This window comes from Bombina bombina, chromosome 4, assembly GCF_027579735.1.
Source record: "Bombina bombina isolate aBomBom1 chromosome 4, aBomBom1.pri, whole genome shotgun sequence".
NCBI classification, from domain to species: Eukaryota; Metazoa; Chordata; class Amphibia; order Anura; family Bombinatoridae; genus Bombina; species Bombina bombina.
Window position 1 is genome coordinate 849,351,896 of NC_069502.1, and position 19,068 is coordinate 849,370,963.

General features: G+C 40.1%; 1 protein-coding gene across 3 annotated transcripts in view; it reads left to right on the plus strand.

Moving 5' to 3' along the window:
• The first annotated feature begins 3,534 nt into the window (after nucleotides 1-3,534).
• LOC128657278 (gastrula zinc finger protein XlCGF26.1-like) overlaps nucleotides 3,535-19,068 on the plus strand; it is a 55,338-nt gene continuing 39,804 nt past the window's right edge. For 2 of the 3 annotated variants that reach the window (XM_053711557.1, XM_053711558.1), the window contains exons 1-2: nucleotides 3,535-3,667; nucleotides 6,381-6,443. In XM_053711557.1, coding sequence (XP_053567532.1) covers nucleotides 3,590-3,667; nucleotides 6,381-6,443 — 141 coding nt within the window. In that variant the 5' untranslated portion in view covers nucleotides 3,535-3,589. Of the gene's footprint in view, nucleotides 3,668-6,380; nucleotides 6,444-8,392; nucleotides 8,467-19,068 lie in introns of those variants that run through there. The other variant, XM_053711559.1, reaches the window with a different exon arrangement.

Sequence of the window (19,068 nt, forward strand, 5' to 3'; positions counted from 1 at the left end):
TTAGAGTACAGGTATATGAGTATCTGTAGGTATAGGATTTTTATGTCCTATACTACGTATACTAATATAAGCTTATCTCATCAACAATACTTTTAACATACAGATATGTATCAAGATGAGGAAGCTATAATATTACATCATGGATTGTATACGATTGATTGAATAGATTAGTTATAGGGGACTATCTGAACAAGATAAGTTATATGGGAAAATCAGGATCGAACATATCCGCTTTTAGGAGTACATCATAATGTGGGTACATTGGAGATGTGATCTTTATTTTTAAATTTAAAATGTATATGATTTTATCTTTTTTATAGTTTTAATTTTGTTTTTGTATCTATATCTGTTTATTTGTTGTACAGTATATAGTTGTATTTTAGGAGAGTCCAGATTGCAGGGGGCATGTGATACTGCGCTTTGCTTGTAAAACCGGCTGATAGATTTATGTATGTATCAAGCGTTACAAGGATGACAGTTAATTGGTTAATGTTCTAACACTGTTGCATATGGAGCCTAGAGGTGTGTCAGACGCTCATTGCTTTTGAGCGGAACAACAGACCGGAAGGTTGGGCTGAACAGCTAACACTGATTGGATATTTTAGACCAATCCGATACTCTTGCAGGCTACAGTAACAAGGTTGCTAACACGCAAGCACAGTAAAACCCCTAGGACACCCAAAAAAAGTGTATTTAAATAGGCCATGGGTATTTTAATTTTGTAATTACACCTGATGAAACGATCAATATAGATCGTGAAACGTTGTGTTTTTATTAAAATAAAAGTCTTTTTTATTCAATTAGACTTATCCACGAGCTTTATTTGTATTTCTATATCAGTTTAACCCTTTATTATTACATGCAAGTGTATAGAGGTATACTTGATCACTGCAGTCTACACAACTTCTGTGAACACTGTACGGTGGAGGCCGATTTGAACATCGAGAGGCTTGGAGAACACGGGAGAAGTTGTCTGGGCGACTTTAAGAGCCCAAGAAGCCTTTGTTGCACTTATCAAGTGCCTTGAATCCTGTGAGTACATTTATTTGTGCGCTGGTCTTGATTTATCATATTGATTATGCACTATGGTGGCGACTTTTTTTTTTTCTTCTTCTTTTTTATATTGTACAGTCTGGGTGGTGCATGGGCATGATAGACTGATTCGGAGGCTTAGTCTGGTGGGCCAGAAATAGATGAGGAACTGAGAAACACCAGGACAGAGCTCCCAGTTTGAGATAATCCTATAAATTACAGGATAATTGTTCCAAAATATTTAAAAAGATAGTTAATCACTTTATTACCAATTCCATAGTTTTGCATAACCAACACTGTTATATTAATATACCTCTGTCATTACCTTGTATCTAAGTCTTTGCAGACTGTTCCCTTATCTCAGGGTTATTGTCAGGGTTTTTCCCTGTTTTGTTTGCCATGTGCTGCTGGCAGCCATTTTACTCACCTCTCTTCCTGACTATGGTGCATTGTGGGGGATGCTACTCATTTCCTGCACTTCCTTTTATGGCCAGACTGGTGTGCATCATCCATGTGAGACAGGATGCAGTCTCAGAATTGTGATGTCATCACTTATTATTTAAAGGCCTCTGTTCAGTATGCTTTGCCTTTGCGTTGTCTCAGACCTGTTTGTGAGAGTTCCTGTGTATTACCTGGCTGCCTGACGTCCTTCCTGGTTCCTGATCCCTGGCTTGTTCCTGACTCTGCTGTTTTCCTTGTTCCTGATTCCGTCTCGTCTGACTATTTGCTTTGGCTCCTAACTCCGCTTGTCTGACTACCAGCTCTGGTTTTGACTCTTGGCTTGTTATTTGACCTGTGGACTTTTTATTATTTTTTGCTATTAATAAAGGTGTGATTATTTTTGCATTTCTTGTCTCAGTTTGATTCCTGGCACCCTGACAGTTATTTACAGACTTGTATTTTAGACAATTATACTGGCTCATGAATAACTCCATGGGAGTGAGCACAATGTTTATCTATATGGTACTCATGAACTTACCCTGTCTGGTGTGAAAGTGTTTTATAGTATATTAATATAACAATGCTGATTGTGCAAAGCTGGGGAATGGGTAGTAAAGGGGTTATCTATCTTTTTTTTAAATAAAATAATTGGTGTAGACTGGCCCTTTAACAAATCCTGTGATCCAGGCAGCTGCTAATTATTTTTCATCTGCTTCATGACATGTTGGCTTATGATTCATATTCCTGTATACAGTCGACCTCTTGCTTTTCATGACTTCTGAGAAAATGGGGGGGAAGTAGAGCGCAACAAGTCAGGGATACCAAACTCCTAACAGAAGAATAGATCCTTTGTTCTATTCAGAAAAGGATGAGCAAAAGGGAGAGGGTTAGGGCGCTAAGAAAGCTAAAGGTATAATAAAGTGATGTGGTAGTGTTTGTATATAATGATGTGTAAAAAATGATATTTATTTGAGCATACACTGATAATTAGATACAATTTATTAAAATACAGTATAATTCAAGAAACATCAGTATATAAGAAAATAAAGTGAGTAAGTCCAAAATTAAAAATAATTTAAATGTAGGGACGTCTCCCTGATAAAAGAACACAATCTTAAAAATTCAGGAGTATTCAAAACATAAGAGCTAAAAACGCTTCTAAAATAATATGAGCATATAGTGTTATACAAAGATGCAATAACAAGCAGGAAATATATTTCAAAGATGTATACGATAGCATTAGCTAGTCAGGCTAAAACAGACAGTTGGCGATGTCGTCTATGAAATGATGGCAGCAGGGGATCTCCCTAATACCGTCTTGTATCAGTTAAAAGTTCATAAGTTCGTAATGAATAGCAAAGCAATTTTGTTACAAAGTAGGTAAAGTATCACTCTGGAGCTAACATGTGGCTAATGAGACAGTTCTGTCTAGCTAATGCTATCGTATACATCTTTGAAATATATTTCCTGTTTGTTATTGCATCTTAGTACAGCACTATATGCTTTAAATCTATTTCCTGTTTGTTATTGCCTCTTAGTATAACACTATATGCTCATATTATTTTAGAAGCGTTTTTAGCTCTTATGTTTTGAATACTCCTGAATTTTTAAGATTATGTTCTTTTATCAGGGAGACGTCCCTTCGTTTAAATTATTTTTAATTTTGGACTTACTCACTTTATTTTCTTATATACTGATGTTTCTTGAATTATACTGTATTTTAATAAATTGTATCTAATTATCAGTGTATGCTCAAATAAATATCATTTTTTACACATCATATTATACAAACACTACCACATCACTTTTCATGACTTCTGTCTGATCCTATTAAAATATTATTAAATAAATGTATCTCCCATTAAATTTCTATAAATATTGTCACATTTTCTCACTGTGTATATTTATTACTCTACATGCAGCTGGTCACATGTGTAGTATTAGAATATGCATAAATAAAATAAACTTGTTTAATATCACAAACAAATCTGCTCTTTACCATAATATAAATACAGGAAGAGCTCGGATTATTTCCCATTTCTCATGTTGCCGTTTTCCATTCTTCTTGCAGGTGTCAAATTGATAGCATCTGACTCCGTCACTGATTATAAACAAGATGAACAAATACAGGAATCAGATGGCAGAGCAGTTCCTGAGTCAGGCCCTGGGCATCATCTGCCTGCTAACCGGAGAGGTGAGAGCTACTGGGTAATGTCATGTAACACTGGTCCTCCTATTTACTGTACTGCTTCTGATACACCATACATATTTCACTAACCCTAACTTAATTTTACCCAGACCATCTCACTAACCCTAACCTCAGCTTACCTAGACTAACCCTAACTTCATCTCACCCAGATCAACTCACTAACGCTAACTTAACCTCATCCAGATCATCTCACTAACCCTAACCTCAGCTTACCCAGACCATCCCACTAACCCTAACTTCATCTCATCCAGGTCATCTCACTAACACTAACTTCAACTCACCCAGACCCATCTCACTAACCATCACTTTAAATCATCCAGACTATCTCACTAACCCAAACATCAGCTCACCCAAACAATCTCACTAACCCAGACTTCAGCTCTTCCAGGCCATCACACTAACCCCGACTTCAGTTCACCCACCGGCACAACCTACATCCACAAAACTTTCCCCAGCACCCAGGATCCCCTGTACTCCCCTACACTATAAATCCTTCCCATCATCCCCTGCACAACTATCCACCATAAAATCTACCTGGCACCCAGGGTCACCTGGAAAACCTTCCACTACTAAACCTACCCCAGCACCAATAATCCCCTGCATAACCTTCCATCAAACTACCTCCCCAGCACCCAGTGTCTTCTACACAACTGTTCACTTGAAAGGGATACTAAACCCACATTATTTCTTTAATGCTTAAGATAAAGCATGCAATTTTAAGCAGCTATCTAATTTACTCCTGTTATCAATTTTTCTATGTTCTCTTGCTATCTTTATTTAAAAGCAGGAATGTAAATCTTAGAAACCGGACCATTTTAGGTTCAGCACCATGGATAGCACTTGCTTATTAGTGGCTGACATTTAGCCACCAATAAGCAAGCATAACCCCGGTTCTCAAACACTCAGGGTCCCTTCTGCACAACCTCCACCACAACCCAGGGGCCCCTTCACTAAAAAGTAAACAACCCTAGCACAGGTAAGCTTTCAACTGTGTCGGCATACTTCAGTGCAGATACGCAGGACTTAAAGGACCAGTCAACACAGTATATTTGCATAATCAACAAATGCAAGATAACAAGACAATGCAATAGCACTTAGTCTGAACTTCAAATGAGTAGTAGATTTTGTTTCTGACAATTTTAAAAGTTATATTAAGTGTTTAAGCAGAGTGCTGGTTATAAAGAGGATACCACACAACTTACAAAGGAGAAAAGATCCTTCTATCTTTTCGAATGTGATAAGAATAGTTATTGGTAGTAAGTGCGCTAAAAAGAAGCTAAAGGTATCCAAAATTAGAGGCAAATATTAGGTATATCTAGTGTATATATTAAAAATAGTTAGAAATATCCAAAGTGCAAAGTGTAATAAGTGTGATAAAAGTTCCACAGTCCTATTAACAAAAAAAGGGGGGGGGGGGGCAGAAGGGGATAGTGGATCTATAAAAATGTAACAGTGTCCATGAAAAAGATATAATGGTGTTAAAATTCCTACTGTAGGATGATGATAGTTAAGCAGTCTATTAAATATGTACTATTGAGGAAAAATAAATACGTAAAAATATGTGGCAAATAGCAGTGTAACAATATATTTGTGGGAAAGTATACTGTGATACTAAAAGGTGAATATCTATAGTTACTTTCTAACGAAAGTGTTAAGAATAAACAATGTGTTTAACTGAAGTGCAAAAAACATACACTATTAATATAGCTAGATATCAAAAAATGTGGAAAAAGACTAAAATTCTCAAAAAATATATATTTGCCTCTAATTTTGGATACCTTTAGCTTCTTTTTAGCGCACTTACTACCAATAACTAATTTTAAAAGTTATGTCTTTTTCCACTCCCCCTGTACCATGTGACAGCCATCAGCCAATTACTAATGCATACACGTACCATGTATCAGCCATTCACAAATGCATACACACTTAGTCTTGCACATGCTCAGTAGGAGCTGGTGACTCAAAAAGTTTAAATATAAAAAGACTGTGCACATTTAGTTAATGGAAGTAAATTGGAAAACTGTTTAAAATGGCATTCTCTATCTGAATAATTAAAATTTGATTGAGTGTCCCTTTAAAACACACTCACCCCTCCTCCTCCCTGGACCTCTGATCCTTCTCAACCGGATCGCAGTATATAACTGCTCCTACCATGTGCATCCAAGCTGCTTGTCATTATAGAGAACAAGACTCTTTTCTCCGCAGTAGTGACTGCGCCTCCACGGCGTGCTATACGTCACATACATTACTCACGGTGTGGTCGGCTCCCATTCGTCCATGCAACTGTCAATCTTCGTGTCCACCAATCCGCTCATGGAAATACTAGGAGGCTTGTCTAGGGGGTGTATCAAAGTGTGACTGTCAATATTCACCTGCTTCACTGCTGTACACCGTGGGCGTGCTCCACAAGCGACATCCGTGATCCAAAAAAGGATACCCCCAACTCCTTGAATAGATGAGCAATAAAATGGAAAAGCGGAAAACAAATCCTTGTATAAAAGTTCAAACTTTATTCACCAACAAAATAGAGATCTCCTATGGCAGTTCCTGTGCCAATTTTGTTTTGTTCCTGTGAGCACTTGTCATTCTGTTTTTATTTTGGCGAATAAAGTTTGAACTTTTATACAAGGATCCGCTTTTCCTTTTTATTGCTTATCCATGGAAATAGTCTGATAATTTTCTATTATATATTTTATAGGAATATGTCATTATGAAGAAGAGGCCCTCCCACAGCAGCATTCACCTGCAGAGCAGCGGAGAGGTGAGTACTGCTGGAGAATGTAACATTATATCAACTGTCATGTGACGTATTTAGCCCTGTGTGTATTTCCTACCTTCTGTCTGATCCTCTGCATGTTTTCAGTAACATTATCCCCCAACAGCAGCAATTCACCAGCTGAGAGGAGAGGTAAGCACAGCTGTGGAATGTGACATTATACTAGAGTCATGTGACAGTGATGCCCTTTACTGCCCATCTGGCCTTGTGTGTATTTCCTATCTGCTGTCTGTGTCTCTGCATGTTCTAAGTAACATTATCCTAGCTCTGTCAGTAAAAGTGTTTGGCAGAACCAGTCCCTGAATAAAGCAGTTTTTATTGGAACCTGTGCGACTACTTTCTGTATTTACTGGTATTACTGGGGTTTCTGCAGGGATCCTGTAGTCTGCACGCAGAGATTGAGGACACATGTGCTGACCCTATTTAAAAGGACACTCAAGTCCAAAAAAAACCTTTCATGATTCAAATAGGGCATGTCATTTTAAACAACTTTACAATTTAGTTATATCGCCAATTTTGCCTTGTTCTTTTGGTATTCTTAGTTGAAAGCTAAACCTAGGAGGTTCATAAGCTAATTTCTTAGACCTTGAAGTCCGCCTCTAATCTAAATGCATTTTGAACGTTTTTCACCACTAAAGGGCGTTGGTTCATGTGTTTCATATAGATTAGGGCTGCAACTAACTATTATTTTCATAATCGATGAATCAGCAGATTATTTTTTCGATTAATCGACTAATCGGATAAAAAGAGAATCAATAATAGTTTTCTATGTTTTAAATAAAATCCACATAATGAGTGTTACAAATATAATCTTCAGACTAAAACTTTACATTAACACAACTGTTTCTTAAACTTTTAAGCAGCAGAGCACAGTTTTATAATTAAACTAAACAAAACCACAAACTATTTGAAAAGAGGTAGAACTAGAAAGAGTTAGACTATTACTGTTAATAACATTCTGTTATTCACTCTTTCAGAAACTTTGCATTAAAATGCAAAAATCTCAACATGTCCACATGCTTCTGGCTAAGTCTGGTTCTCTGTTTGCAGCTATATTTCCTGCAGCAGAGAAAAGGCTGTTGAGGTGTATAAGTAGTGTTTTGCCAATTTCACCAAAGTGGGATATTTATCTTTGTTAGCTCTTCACCAATGCTAAGTGTTTTCTACCTTGGCAAGGGGCCTCTCAATAACCCTTGACTTCATTCTAACATAAAAATATCTTGAATATCTATATGCATTGGTAAATAACCAGCTATAAGGTTAGGGGAAATATCTAGTCCGCTCTAAAAAGAACTAATTATTGAGGTTGAATCTGGTACATATTATCACAATTTATTAAAAATATAAAAAAACAATAAAAAACAAAATCAGAAGCGCTAAGGACTGTATATCAATAACAGGACAAAGCCTTACACATTTATTTATACAGTACATATAATCAGCAATAGCAAGCAATACGCTAATAATTGTGCAAACAGATAATAGTGCACATCAATTTAAATAACTCCCATCAATCTAGGGGCAAGGTGTAAACAACAAGCTTGGCACTATATCATGCAAAGCATAGTTCCAAATAACCAGATTTAATATAAACAATCCAAATGATGACTCCTATTATATCTGGGTTGTACATAAGCCAGGGGTAGTTCTAAACTTATGCTGTCCTGAAAAAGTAAAAAGTATACGTCTGTAGACGTCCTTTAGGCTAAGGACATAACCATAAAACACAATACCATATGCAGGAGTTCATTGGAGTGAAACAGCTGGTGTTGTGCACAGACCAACTAATTGCAAACCAACTAATCGATTAATCGATTATGAGATTCGTTGACAACTATTTTCATAATCGATTATTATCGATTATGACGATTAGTTGTTGCAGCTCTAATATAGATAACATTGAGCGCATGCATGTGAATTTACCGAGGAGTGAGCACTGATTGGCTAAAATGCAAGTCTGCCAAAACAACTGAAATAAGGGGGCAGTCTGCAGAGGCTTAGATACAAGGTAATGAGGTAAAATGTGTATTATTATAACTGTGTTGGTTATGCAAAACTGGGGAAAGGGTAATTAAGGAATTATCTATCTTTTCAAACAACAAAAATTCTGGTGTTGACTGTCCCTTTAAGTATCTGAAGTCCCTGTCTCAGTGCTAAGGATCTAATAATCAACGTTTGTCCAGCTTGGAGAGAAATTGCATTTCACACTTTATAGGCCTGACCTCACTGAATAGTAAAAAGAAAAAGGTCAGAACTCTTCAGCACTGTGAGATCTATTTAATTTATATATATGTAGAAGAGACTGACCCATTGCAATACAGCACTGTGTGGTATGAGAGTTTTGTTACACTTACACTTTGTATTTTAGATTGCTTTACACTTTAGACTGGGTCCTTTCAGTATTATTGCATTTAAAGGAATTCATGATTCAGATAGAGCATGCAATTTTAAGCAAGTTTCTAATTGACTCCTAAATGTAGCCACCAACTAGCAAGGGCTACCCAGGGTGCTAAACCAAAAATGGGTCCGCTCCTAAGCTTAGATTCCTGCTTTTTCAAATAAAGATTACCAAGAGAACAAAGAAAATGTGATAATAGGAGTAAATTAGAAAGTTGATTAAAATTGCCTGCTCTATCTGAATAACGAAAGGGGAAAAAAATGGGTTTCATAGCCCTTTAATGTGATGGTAAATCGTAGCGTTTATGAAACTCTAGCATTTACCAGTGGAACAAATAAAGGGGACTTCCAGTCATGAAGTATAAAATACTTCATGCTGAAAGTTCCTTTATTTGTTTGAAGCGTTCACCTCAGCCAGCCCATGGCAGAATGCTATTTTGCTGTGAGGTGATCTTAGCCAATAGCATGCTAGCTATCCGGCATGGCACCAGCTGGACACACGACTATTGACTAAGAGGTGGAAACATCCCCTCACAGCAAAATAGAGTTCTGCCATGGGTTGCCTGAGGAGCTCAGTGCTGCAAAGCTTCAGACAAATAAAGGAACTTTCAGCATGAAGTATATTATACTTCATGACTGAAAGTTAATTCCCTTTTATTTGTTCCACTGGTAAATCCTAGCGTTTCACAAACGCTAGGATTTTCCATAACTTTAAGCTTTGCACTTTCTCATTTATATTTTAATACATTTAGATTTAGCTTTAGCAGTGATTTTCCAAATTCTGAGTATGTTTTGAAAGTTTCTGTGTTACGTAACAAATTAGGATCATACTTTGTATGTTTATGTATGTATATACACATATATATATATATATATTTCTTCTGTTATGTGTGATCAGTCCACGGGTCATCATTACTTCTGGGATATAACTCCTCCCCAACAGGAAATGCAAGAGGATTCACCCAGCAGAGCTGCACATAGCTCCTCCCCTCTACGTCACTCCCAGTCATTCTCTTGCACCCAACGACTAGATAGGATGTGTGAGAGGACTATGGTGATTATACTTAGTTTTTATAACTTCAATCAAAAGTTTGTTATTTCTTCTGTTATGTGTGATCAGTCCACGGGTCATCATTACTTCTGGGATATAACTCCTCCCCAACAGGAAATGCAAGAGGATTCACCCAGCAGAGCTGCATATAGCTCCTCCCCTCTACGTCAGTCCCAGTCATTCTCTTGCACCCAACGACTAGATAGGATGTGTGAGAGGACTATGGTGATTATACTTAGTTTTTATGACTTCAATCAAAAGTTTGTTATTTTACAATAGCACCGGAGCGTGTTATTACTTCTCTGGCAGAGTTTGAGGAAGAATCTGCCAGAGTTTTTTACTATGATTTTAACCGGAGTAGTTAAGATCATATTGCTGTTCTCGGCCATCTGAGGGAGGTAAAAGCTTCAGATCAGGGGACAGCGGGCAGATGAATCTGCATTGAGGTATGTAGCAGTTTTTATTTTCTGAATGGAATTGATGAGAAAATCCTGCCATACCGTTATAATGACATGTATGTATACACTTCAGTATTCTGGGGATGGTATTTCACCGGAACTACTCTGTTAAAAGTCACTAATCCTTTTATTAAGTATTTATCATGTTAAACGTTTTTGCTGGAATGTAGAATCGTTTACATTGCTGAGGTACTGAGTGAATAAATATTTGGGCATTATTTTCCACTTGGCAGTTGTTTGCTTTTAATTGTGACAGTTTCGTTTCTCTTCACTGCTGTGTGTGAGGGGGAGGGGCCGTTTTTGGCGCTCTTTGCTACGCATCAAAAAATTCCAGTCAGTTACTCTTATATTTCCTGCATGATCCGGTTCATCTCTGACAGATCTCAGGGGTCTTCAAACTTCTTTGGAGGGAGGTAGTTTCTCTCAGCAGAGCTGTGAGAATTTTATATTGACTGTGAATAAAAACGTTCCTCTGTAATTTTTATGTCAAATTTAATTATTGTTATTTTACTAATGGGAACAAACTTTTGCTAAAAGTTGTGTTGTTTTAAAGTTTGATGCTATAACTGTTTTTCAGTTCATTATTTCAACTGTCATTTAATCGTTTAGTACCTCTTTGAGGCACAGTACGTTTTTACTAAAAAAGATTATAACCAAGTTGCAAGTTTATTGCTAGTGTGTTAAACATGTCTGACTCAGAGGAAGATATCTGTGTCATTTGTTCCAATGCCAAGGTGGAGCCCAATAGAAATTTATGTACTAACTGTATTGATGCTACTTTAAATAAAAGTCAATCTGTACAATGTGAACAAATTTCACCAAACAGCGAGGGGAGAGTTATGCCGACTAACTCGCCTCACGCGGCAGTACCTGCATCTCCCGCCCGGGAGGTGCGTGATATTATGGCGCCTAGTACATCTGGGCGGCCATTACAGATAACATTACAAGATATGGCTACTGTTATGACTGAAGTTTTGTCTAAATTGCCAGAACTAAGAGGCAAGCGTGATCACTCTGGGGTGAGAACAGAGTGCGCTGACAATACTAGGGCCATGTCTGATACTGCGTCACAGCTTGCAGAGCATGAGGACGGAGAGCTTCATTCTGTGGGTGACGGTTCTGATCCAAACAGATTGGATTCAGATATTTCAAATTTTAAATTTAAATTGGAGAACCTCCGTGTATTACTAGGGGAGGTCTTAGCAGCTCTCAATGATTGTAACACCGTTGCAATACCAGAGAAACTGTGTAGGTTGGATAAATACTTTGCGGTACCGGCGAGTACTGACGTTTTTCCTATACCTAAGAGACTAACTGAAATTGTTACTAAGGAGTGGGATAGACCCGGTTTGCCGTTCTCACCCCCTCCAATATTTAGAAAGATGTTTCCAATAGACGCCACCACTCGGGACTTATGGCAAACGGTCCCTAAGGTGGAGGGAGCAGTTTCTACTTTAGCTAAGCGTACCACTATCCCGGTGGAGGATAGCTGTGCTTTTTCAGATCCAATGGATAAAAAATTAGAGGGTTACCTTAAGAAAATGTTTGTTCAACAAGGTTTTATATTGCAACCCCTTGCATGTATCGCGCCGATTACGGCTGCGGCAGCATTTTGGATTGAGTCTCTGGAAGAGAACCTTAGTTCATCTACGCTAGACGACATTACGGACAGGCTTAGAGTCCTTAAACTAGCTAATTCATTCATTTCGGAGGCCGTAGTACATTTAACCAAACTTACGGCTAAGAACTCAGGATTCGCCATACAGGCACGTAGGGCGCTGTGGCTAAAATCCTGGTCAGCTGATGTTACTTCTAAGTCCAAATTACTTAATATACCTTTCAAGGGGCAGTCTTTATTTGGGCCCGGTTTGAAAGAAATTATCGCTGACATTACAGGAGGTAAGGGCCACGCCCTACCTCAAGACAAAGCCAAAGCTAAGGCTAGACAGTCTAATTTTCGTCCCTTTCGGAATTTCAAAACAGGAGCAGCATCAACCTCCACTGCACCAAAACAGGAAGGAGCTGTTGCTCGTTACAGGCAAGGCTGGAAGCCTAACCAGTCCTGGAACAAGAGCAAGCAGGCCAGGAAACCTGCTGCTGCCCCAAAGACAGCATGAACCGAAAGCCCCCGATCCGGGACCGGATCTAGTGGGGGGCAGACTTTCTCTCTTCGCCCAGGCCTGGGCAAGAGATGTTCAGGATCCCTGGGCACTAGAGATCATATCTCAGGGATACCTTCTAGACTTCAAATTATCTCCCCCAAGAGGGAGATTTCATCTGTCAAGGTTGTCAACAAACCAGATAAAGAAAGAAGCGTTTCTACGCTGTGTACAAGATCTGTTATTAATGGGAGTGATCCATCCGGTTCCGCGGTCGGAACAAGGACAAGGGTTCTACTCAAACCTGTTTGTGGTTCCCAAAAAAGAGGGAACTTTCAGGCCAATCTTAGATTTAAAGATTCTAAACAAATTCCTAAGAGTTCCATCGTTCAAAATGGAAACTATTCGGACAATCTTACCCATGATCCAAAAGGGTCAGTACATGACCACAGTGGATTTAAAAGATGCTTACCTTCACATACCGATCCACAAAGATCATCACCGGTATCTAAGGTTTGCCTTCTTAGACAGGCACTACCAGTTTGTAGCTCTTCCATTCGGATTGGCTACGGCTCCAAGAATCTTCACAAAGGTTCTGGGTGCCCTTCTGGCGGTACTAAGACCGCGAGGGATTTCGGTAGCTCCGTACCTAGACGACATTCTAATACAAGCTTCAAGCTTTCAAACTGCCAAGTCTCATACAGAGCTAGTTCTGGCATTTCTAAGGTCGCATGGATGGAAAGTGAACGAAAAGAAGAGTTCTCTTTTTCCTCTCACAAGAGTTCCATTCTTGGGGACTCTTATAGATTCTGTAGAAATGAAGATTTACCTGACAGAAGACAGGTTAACAAAGCTTCAAGATGCATGCCGTGTCCTTCATTCCATTCAACACCCGTCAGTAGCTCAATGCATGGAGGTGATCGGCTTAATGGTAGCGGCAATGGACATAGTACCTTTTGCACGCCTACACCTCAGACCGCTGCAATTGTGCATGCTAAGTCAGTGGAATGGGGATTACTCAGATTTGTCCCCTACTCTGAATCTGAATCAAGAGACCAGAAATTCTCTTCTATGGTGGCTTTATCGGCCACACCTGTCCAGGGGGATGCCATTCAGCAGGCCAGACTGGACAATTGTAACAACAGACGCCAGCCTACTAGGTTGGGGCGCTGTCTGGAATTCTCTGAAGGCTCAGGGACTATGGAATCAGGAGGAGAGTCTCCTTCCAATAAACATTCTGGAATTGAGAGCAGTTTTCAATGCCCTTCTGGCTTGGCCCCAATTAACAACTCGGGGGTTCATCAGGTTTCAGTCGGACAACATCACGACTGTAGCTTACATCAACCATCAGGGAGGGACAAGAAGCTCCCTAGCAATGATGGAAGTATCAAGGATAATTCGCTGGGCAGAGTCTCACTCTTGCCACCTGTCAGCAATCCACATCCCGGGAGTGGAGAACTGGGAGGCGGATTTCTTGAGTCGCCAGACTTTTCATCCGGGGGAGTGGGAACTTCATCCGGAGGTCTTTGCCCAAATACTTCGACGTTGGGGCAAACCAGAGATAGATCTCATGGCGTCTCGCCAGAACGCCAAACTTCCTCGCTACGGGTCCAGATCCAGGGATCCGGGAGCGGTTCTGATAGATGCTTTGACAGCACCTTGGAACTTCGGGATGGCTTATGTGTTTCCACCCCTCCCGCTGCTTCCTCGATTGATTGCCAAAATCAAACAGGAGAGAGCATCAGTGATTCTAATAGCGCCTGCATGGCCACGCAGGACTTGGTATGCAGATCTAGTGGACATGTCATCCTGTCCGCCTTGGTCTCTACCTCTAAGACAGGACCTTCTGATACAGGGTCCATTCAAACATCAAAATCTAACTTCTCTGAAGCTGACTGCTTGGAAATTGAACGCTTGATTTTATCAAAACGTGGTTTTTCTGAGTCGGTTATTGATACCCTGATACAGGCTAGGAAGCCTGTTACCAGAAAGATTTACCATAAAATATGGCGTAAATACCTATACTGGTGCGAATCCAAACGTTACTCCTGGAGTAAGGTTAGGATCCCTAGGATATTGTCCTTTCTACAAGAAGGTTTAGAAAAGGGTTTATCAGCTAGTTCATTAAAGGGACAGATTTCAGCTCTGTCCATCTTGTTACACAGGCGTCTGTCAGAAAATCCAGACGTCCAGGCCTTTTGTCAGGCTTTAGCTAGGATCAAGCCTGTGTTTAAAGCTGTTGCTCCGCCATGGAGTTTAAACTTAGTTCTTAACGTTTTACAGGGTGTTCCGTTTGAACCCCTTCATTCCATTGATATAAAATTGTTATCTTGGAAAGTTCTGTTTTTAATGGCTATTTCCTCGGCTCGAAGAGTCTCTGAGTTATCAGCCTTACATTGTGATTCTCCTTATCTGATTTTTCACTCAGACAAGGTAGTTCTGCGTACTAAACCTGGGTTCTTACCTAAGGTAGTCACTAACAGGAATATCAATCAAGAGATTGTTGTTCCATCCTTGTGTCCAAATCCTTCTTCAAAGAAGGAACGTCTTCTACACAATCTGGATGTAGTTCGTGCCCTCAAGTTCTACTTGCAGGCAACTAAAGATTTTCGCCAAACTTCTTCCCTGTTTGTCGTTTATTCTGGACAGAGGAGAGGTCAAAAAGCTTCTGCTACCTCTCTCTCTTTTTGGCTTCGTAGCATAATACGTTTAGCCTATGAGACTGCTGGACAGCAGCCTCCTGAAAGAATTACAGCTCACTCCACTAGAGCTGTGGCTTCCACTTGGGCCTTTAAGAATGAGGCCTCTGTTGAACAGATTTGCAAGGCTGCAACTTGGTCTTCGCTTCATACTTTTTCCAAATTTTACAAATTTGACACTTTTGCTTCTTCGGAGGCTATTTTTGGGAGAAAGGTTCTTCAGGCAGTGGTTCCTTCTGTATAATGAGCCTGCCTATCCCTCCCGTCATCCGTGTACTTTTGCTTTGGTATTGGTATCCCAGAAGTAATGATGACCCGTGGACTGATCACACATAACAGAAGAAAACATAATTTATGCTTACCTGATAAATTCCTTTCTTCTGTTGTGTGATCAGTCCACGGCCCGCCCTGTTTTAAGGCAGGTAAATATCTTTTAAATTATACTCCAGTCACCACTTCACCCTTGGTTACTCCTTTCTCGTTGATTCTTGGTCGAATGACTGGGACTGACGTAGAGGGGAGGAGCTATATGCAGCTCTGCTGGGTGAATCCTCTTGCATTTCCTGTTGGGGAGGAGTTATATCCCAGAAGTAATGATGACCCGTGGACTGATCACACAACAGAAGAAAGGAATTTATCAGGTAAGCATAAATTATGTTTTTACAATAGCACCGGAGCGTGTTATTGCCTCTCTGGCAGAGTTTGAAGAAGAATCTACCAGAGTTTTTACTATGATTTTAACCGGAGTAGTTAAGATCATATTGCTGTTTCTCGGCCATCTGAGGGAGGTAAAAGCTTCAGATCAGGGGACAGCGGGCAGATGAATCTGCATTGAGGTATGTAGCAGTTTTTATTTTCTGAATGGAATTGATGAGAAAATCCTGCCATACCGTTATAATGACATGTATGTATACTCTACACTTCAGTATTCTGGGGATGGTATTTCACCGGAAGTACTCTGTTAAAAGTACACTAAACCTTTTAATAGGTATTTATCATGTTAAACGTTTTTGCTGGAATGTAGAATCGTTTGCATTTTCTGAGGTACTGAGTGAATAAATATTTGGGCATTATTTTTCCACTTGGCAGTTGCTTGTTTTAATTGTGACAGTTTCGTTTCTCTCTCACTGCTGTGTGTGAGGGGGAGGGGCCGTTTTTGGCGCTCTTTGCTACGCATCAAAAATTTCCAGTCAGTTACTCTTGTATTTCCTGCATGATCCGGTTCATCTCTAACAGAACTCAGGGGTCTTCAAACTTCTTTGGAGGGAGGTAGATTCTCTCAGCAGAGCTGTGAGACTTATATATTGACTGTGATTAAAAACGTTGCTCTGTAATTTTTATTTTCAAATTTAATTATTGTTACTTTACTAATGGGAACAAACCTTTGCTTAAAGTTGTGTTGTTTTTAAGGATTGATGCTATAACTGTTTTTCAGTTCATTATTTCAACTGTCATTTAATCGTTTAGTGCTTCTTTGAGGCACAGTACGTTTTTGTTAAATAAGATTGTAACCAAGTTGCAAGTTTATTGCTAGTGTGTTAAACATGTCTGATTCAGAGGAAGATACCTGTGTCATTTGTTCCAATGCCAAGGTGGAGCCCAATAGAAATTTATGTACTAACTGTATTGATGCTACTTTGAATAAAAGCCAATCTGTACAATTTGAACAAATTTCACCAAACAGCGAGGGGAGAGTTATGCCGACTAACTCGCCTCACGTGTCAGTACCTGCATCTCCCGCCCGGGAGGTGCGTGATATTATGGCGCCTAGTACATCTGGGCGGCCATTACAGATAACATTACAAGATATGGCTACTGTTATGACTGAAGTTTTGGCTAAATTACCAGAACTAAGAGGCAAGCGTGATCACTCTGGGGTGAGAACAGAGTGCGCTGATAATACTAGGGCCATGTCTGATACTGCGTCACAGCTTGCAGAGCATGAGGACGGAGAGCTTCATTCTGTGGGTGACGGTTCTGATCCAAACAGATTGGATTCAGATATTTCAAATTTTAAATTTAAATTGGAAAACCTCCGTGTATTACTAGGGGAGGTTTTAGCGGCTCTTAATGATTGTAACACTGTTGCAATACCAGAGAAATTGTGTAGGTTGGATAAATACTTTGCGGTACCGGCGAGTACTGACGTTTTTCCTATACCTAAGAGACTAACTGAAATTGTTACTAAGGAGTGGGATAGACCCGGTGTGCCGTTCTCACCCCCTCCAATATTTAGAAAGATGTTTCCAATAGACGCCACCACACGGGACTTATGGCAAACGGTCCCTAAGGTGGAGGGAGCAGTTTCTACTTTAGCTAAGCGTACCACTATCCCGGTGGAGGATAGCTGTGCTTTTTCAGATCCAATGGATAAAAAATTAGAGGGTTACCTTAAGAAAATGTTTGTTCAACAAGGTTTTATATTGCAACCCCTTGCATGCATCGCGCCGATTACGGCTGCGGCAGCATTTTGGATTGAGTCTCTGGAAGAGAACCTTAGTTCAACTACGCTGGACGACATTACGGACAGGCTCAGAGTCCTTAAACTAGCTAATTCATTCATTTCGGAGGCCGTAGTACATTTAACCAAACTTACGGCTAAGAACTCAGGATTCGCCATTCAGGCACGTAGGGCGCTGTGGCTAAAATCCTGGTCAGCTGATGTAACTTCTAAGTCCAAATTACTTAATATACCTTTCAAGGGGCAAACTTTATTTGGGCCCGGTTTGAAAGAAATTATCGCTGACATTACAGGAGGTAAGGGCCACGCCCTGCCTCAAGACAAAGCCAAAGCTAAGGCTAGACAGTCTAATTTTCGTCCCTTTCGGAATTTCAAAGCAGGAGCAGCATCAACTTCCTCTGCACCAAAACAGGAAGGAGCTGTTGCTCGTTACAGACAAGGCTGGAAACCTAACCAGTCCTGGAACAAGGGCAAGCAGGCCAGGAAACCTGCTGCTGCCCCAAAGACAGCATGAACCGAGGGCCCCCGATCCGGGACCGGATCTAGTGGGGGGCAGACTCTCTCTCTTTGCCCAGGCTTGGGCAAGAGATGTTCAGGATCCCTGGGCGCTAGAGATCATATCTCAGGGATACCTTCTAGACTTCAAATTCTCTCCCCCAAGAGGGAGATTTCATCTGTCAAGGTTGTCAACAAACCAGATAAAGAAAGAAGCGTTTCTACGCTGTGTACAAGATCTGTTATTAATGGGAGTGATCCATCCGGTTCCGCGGTCGGAACAAGGACAAGGGTTTTACTCAAACCTGTTTGTGGTTCCCAAAAAAGAGGGAACTTTCAGGCCAATCTTGGATTTAAAGATCCTAAACAAATTCCTAAGAGTTTCATCGTTCAAAATGGAAACTATTCGGACAATCTTACCCATGATCCAAAAGGGTCAGTACATGACCACAGTGGATTTAAAGGATGCTTACCTTCACATACCGATTCACAAAGATCATTACCGGTATCTAAGGTTTGCCTTCTTAGACAGGCATTACCAGTTTGTAGCTCTTCCATTCGGATTGGCTACGGCTCCAAGAATCTTCACAAAGGTTCTGGGTGCCCTTCTGGCGGTACTAAGACCGCGAGGAATTTCGGTAGCTCCGTACCTAGACGACATTCTGATACAAGCTTCAAGCTTTCAAACTGCCAAGTCTCATACAGAGTTAGTTCTGGCATTTCTAAGGTCGCATGGATGGAAAGTGAACGAAAAGAAGAGTTCTCTTTTTCCTCTCACAAGAGTTCCATTCTTGGGGACTCTTATAGATTCTGTAGAAATGAAGATTTATCTGACAGAAGACAGATTAACAAAGCTTCTAAATGCATGCCGTGTCCTTCATTCCATTCAACTCCCGTCAGTAGCTCAATGCATGGAGGTGATCGGCTTAATGGTAGCAGCAATGGACATA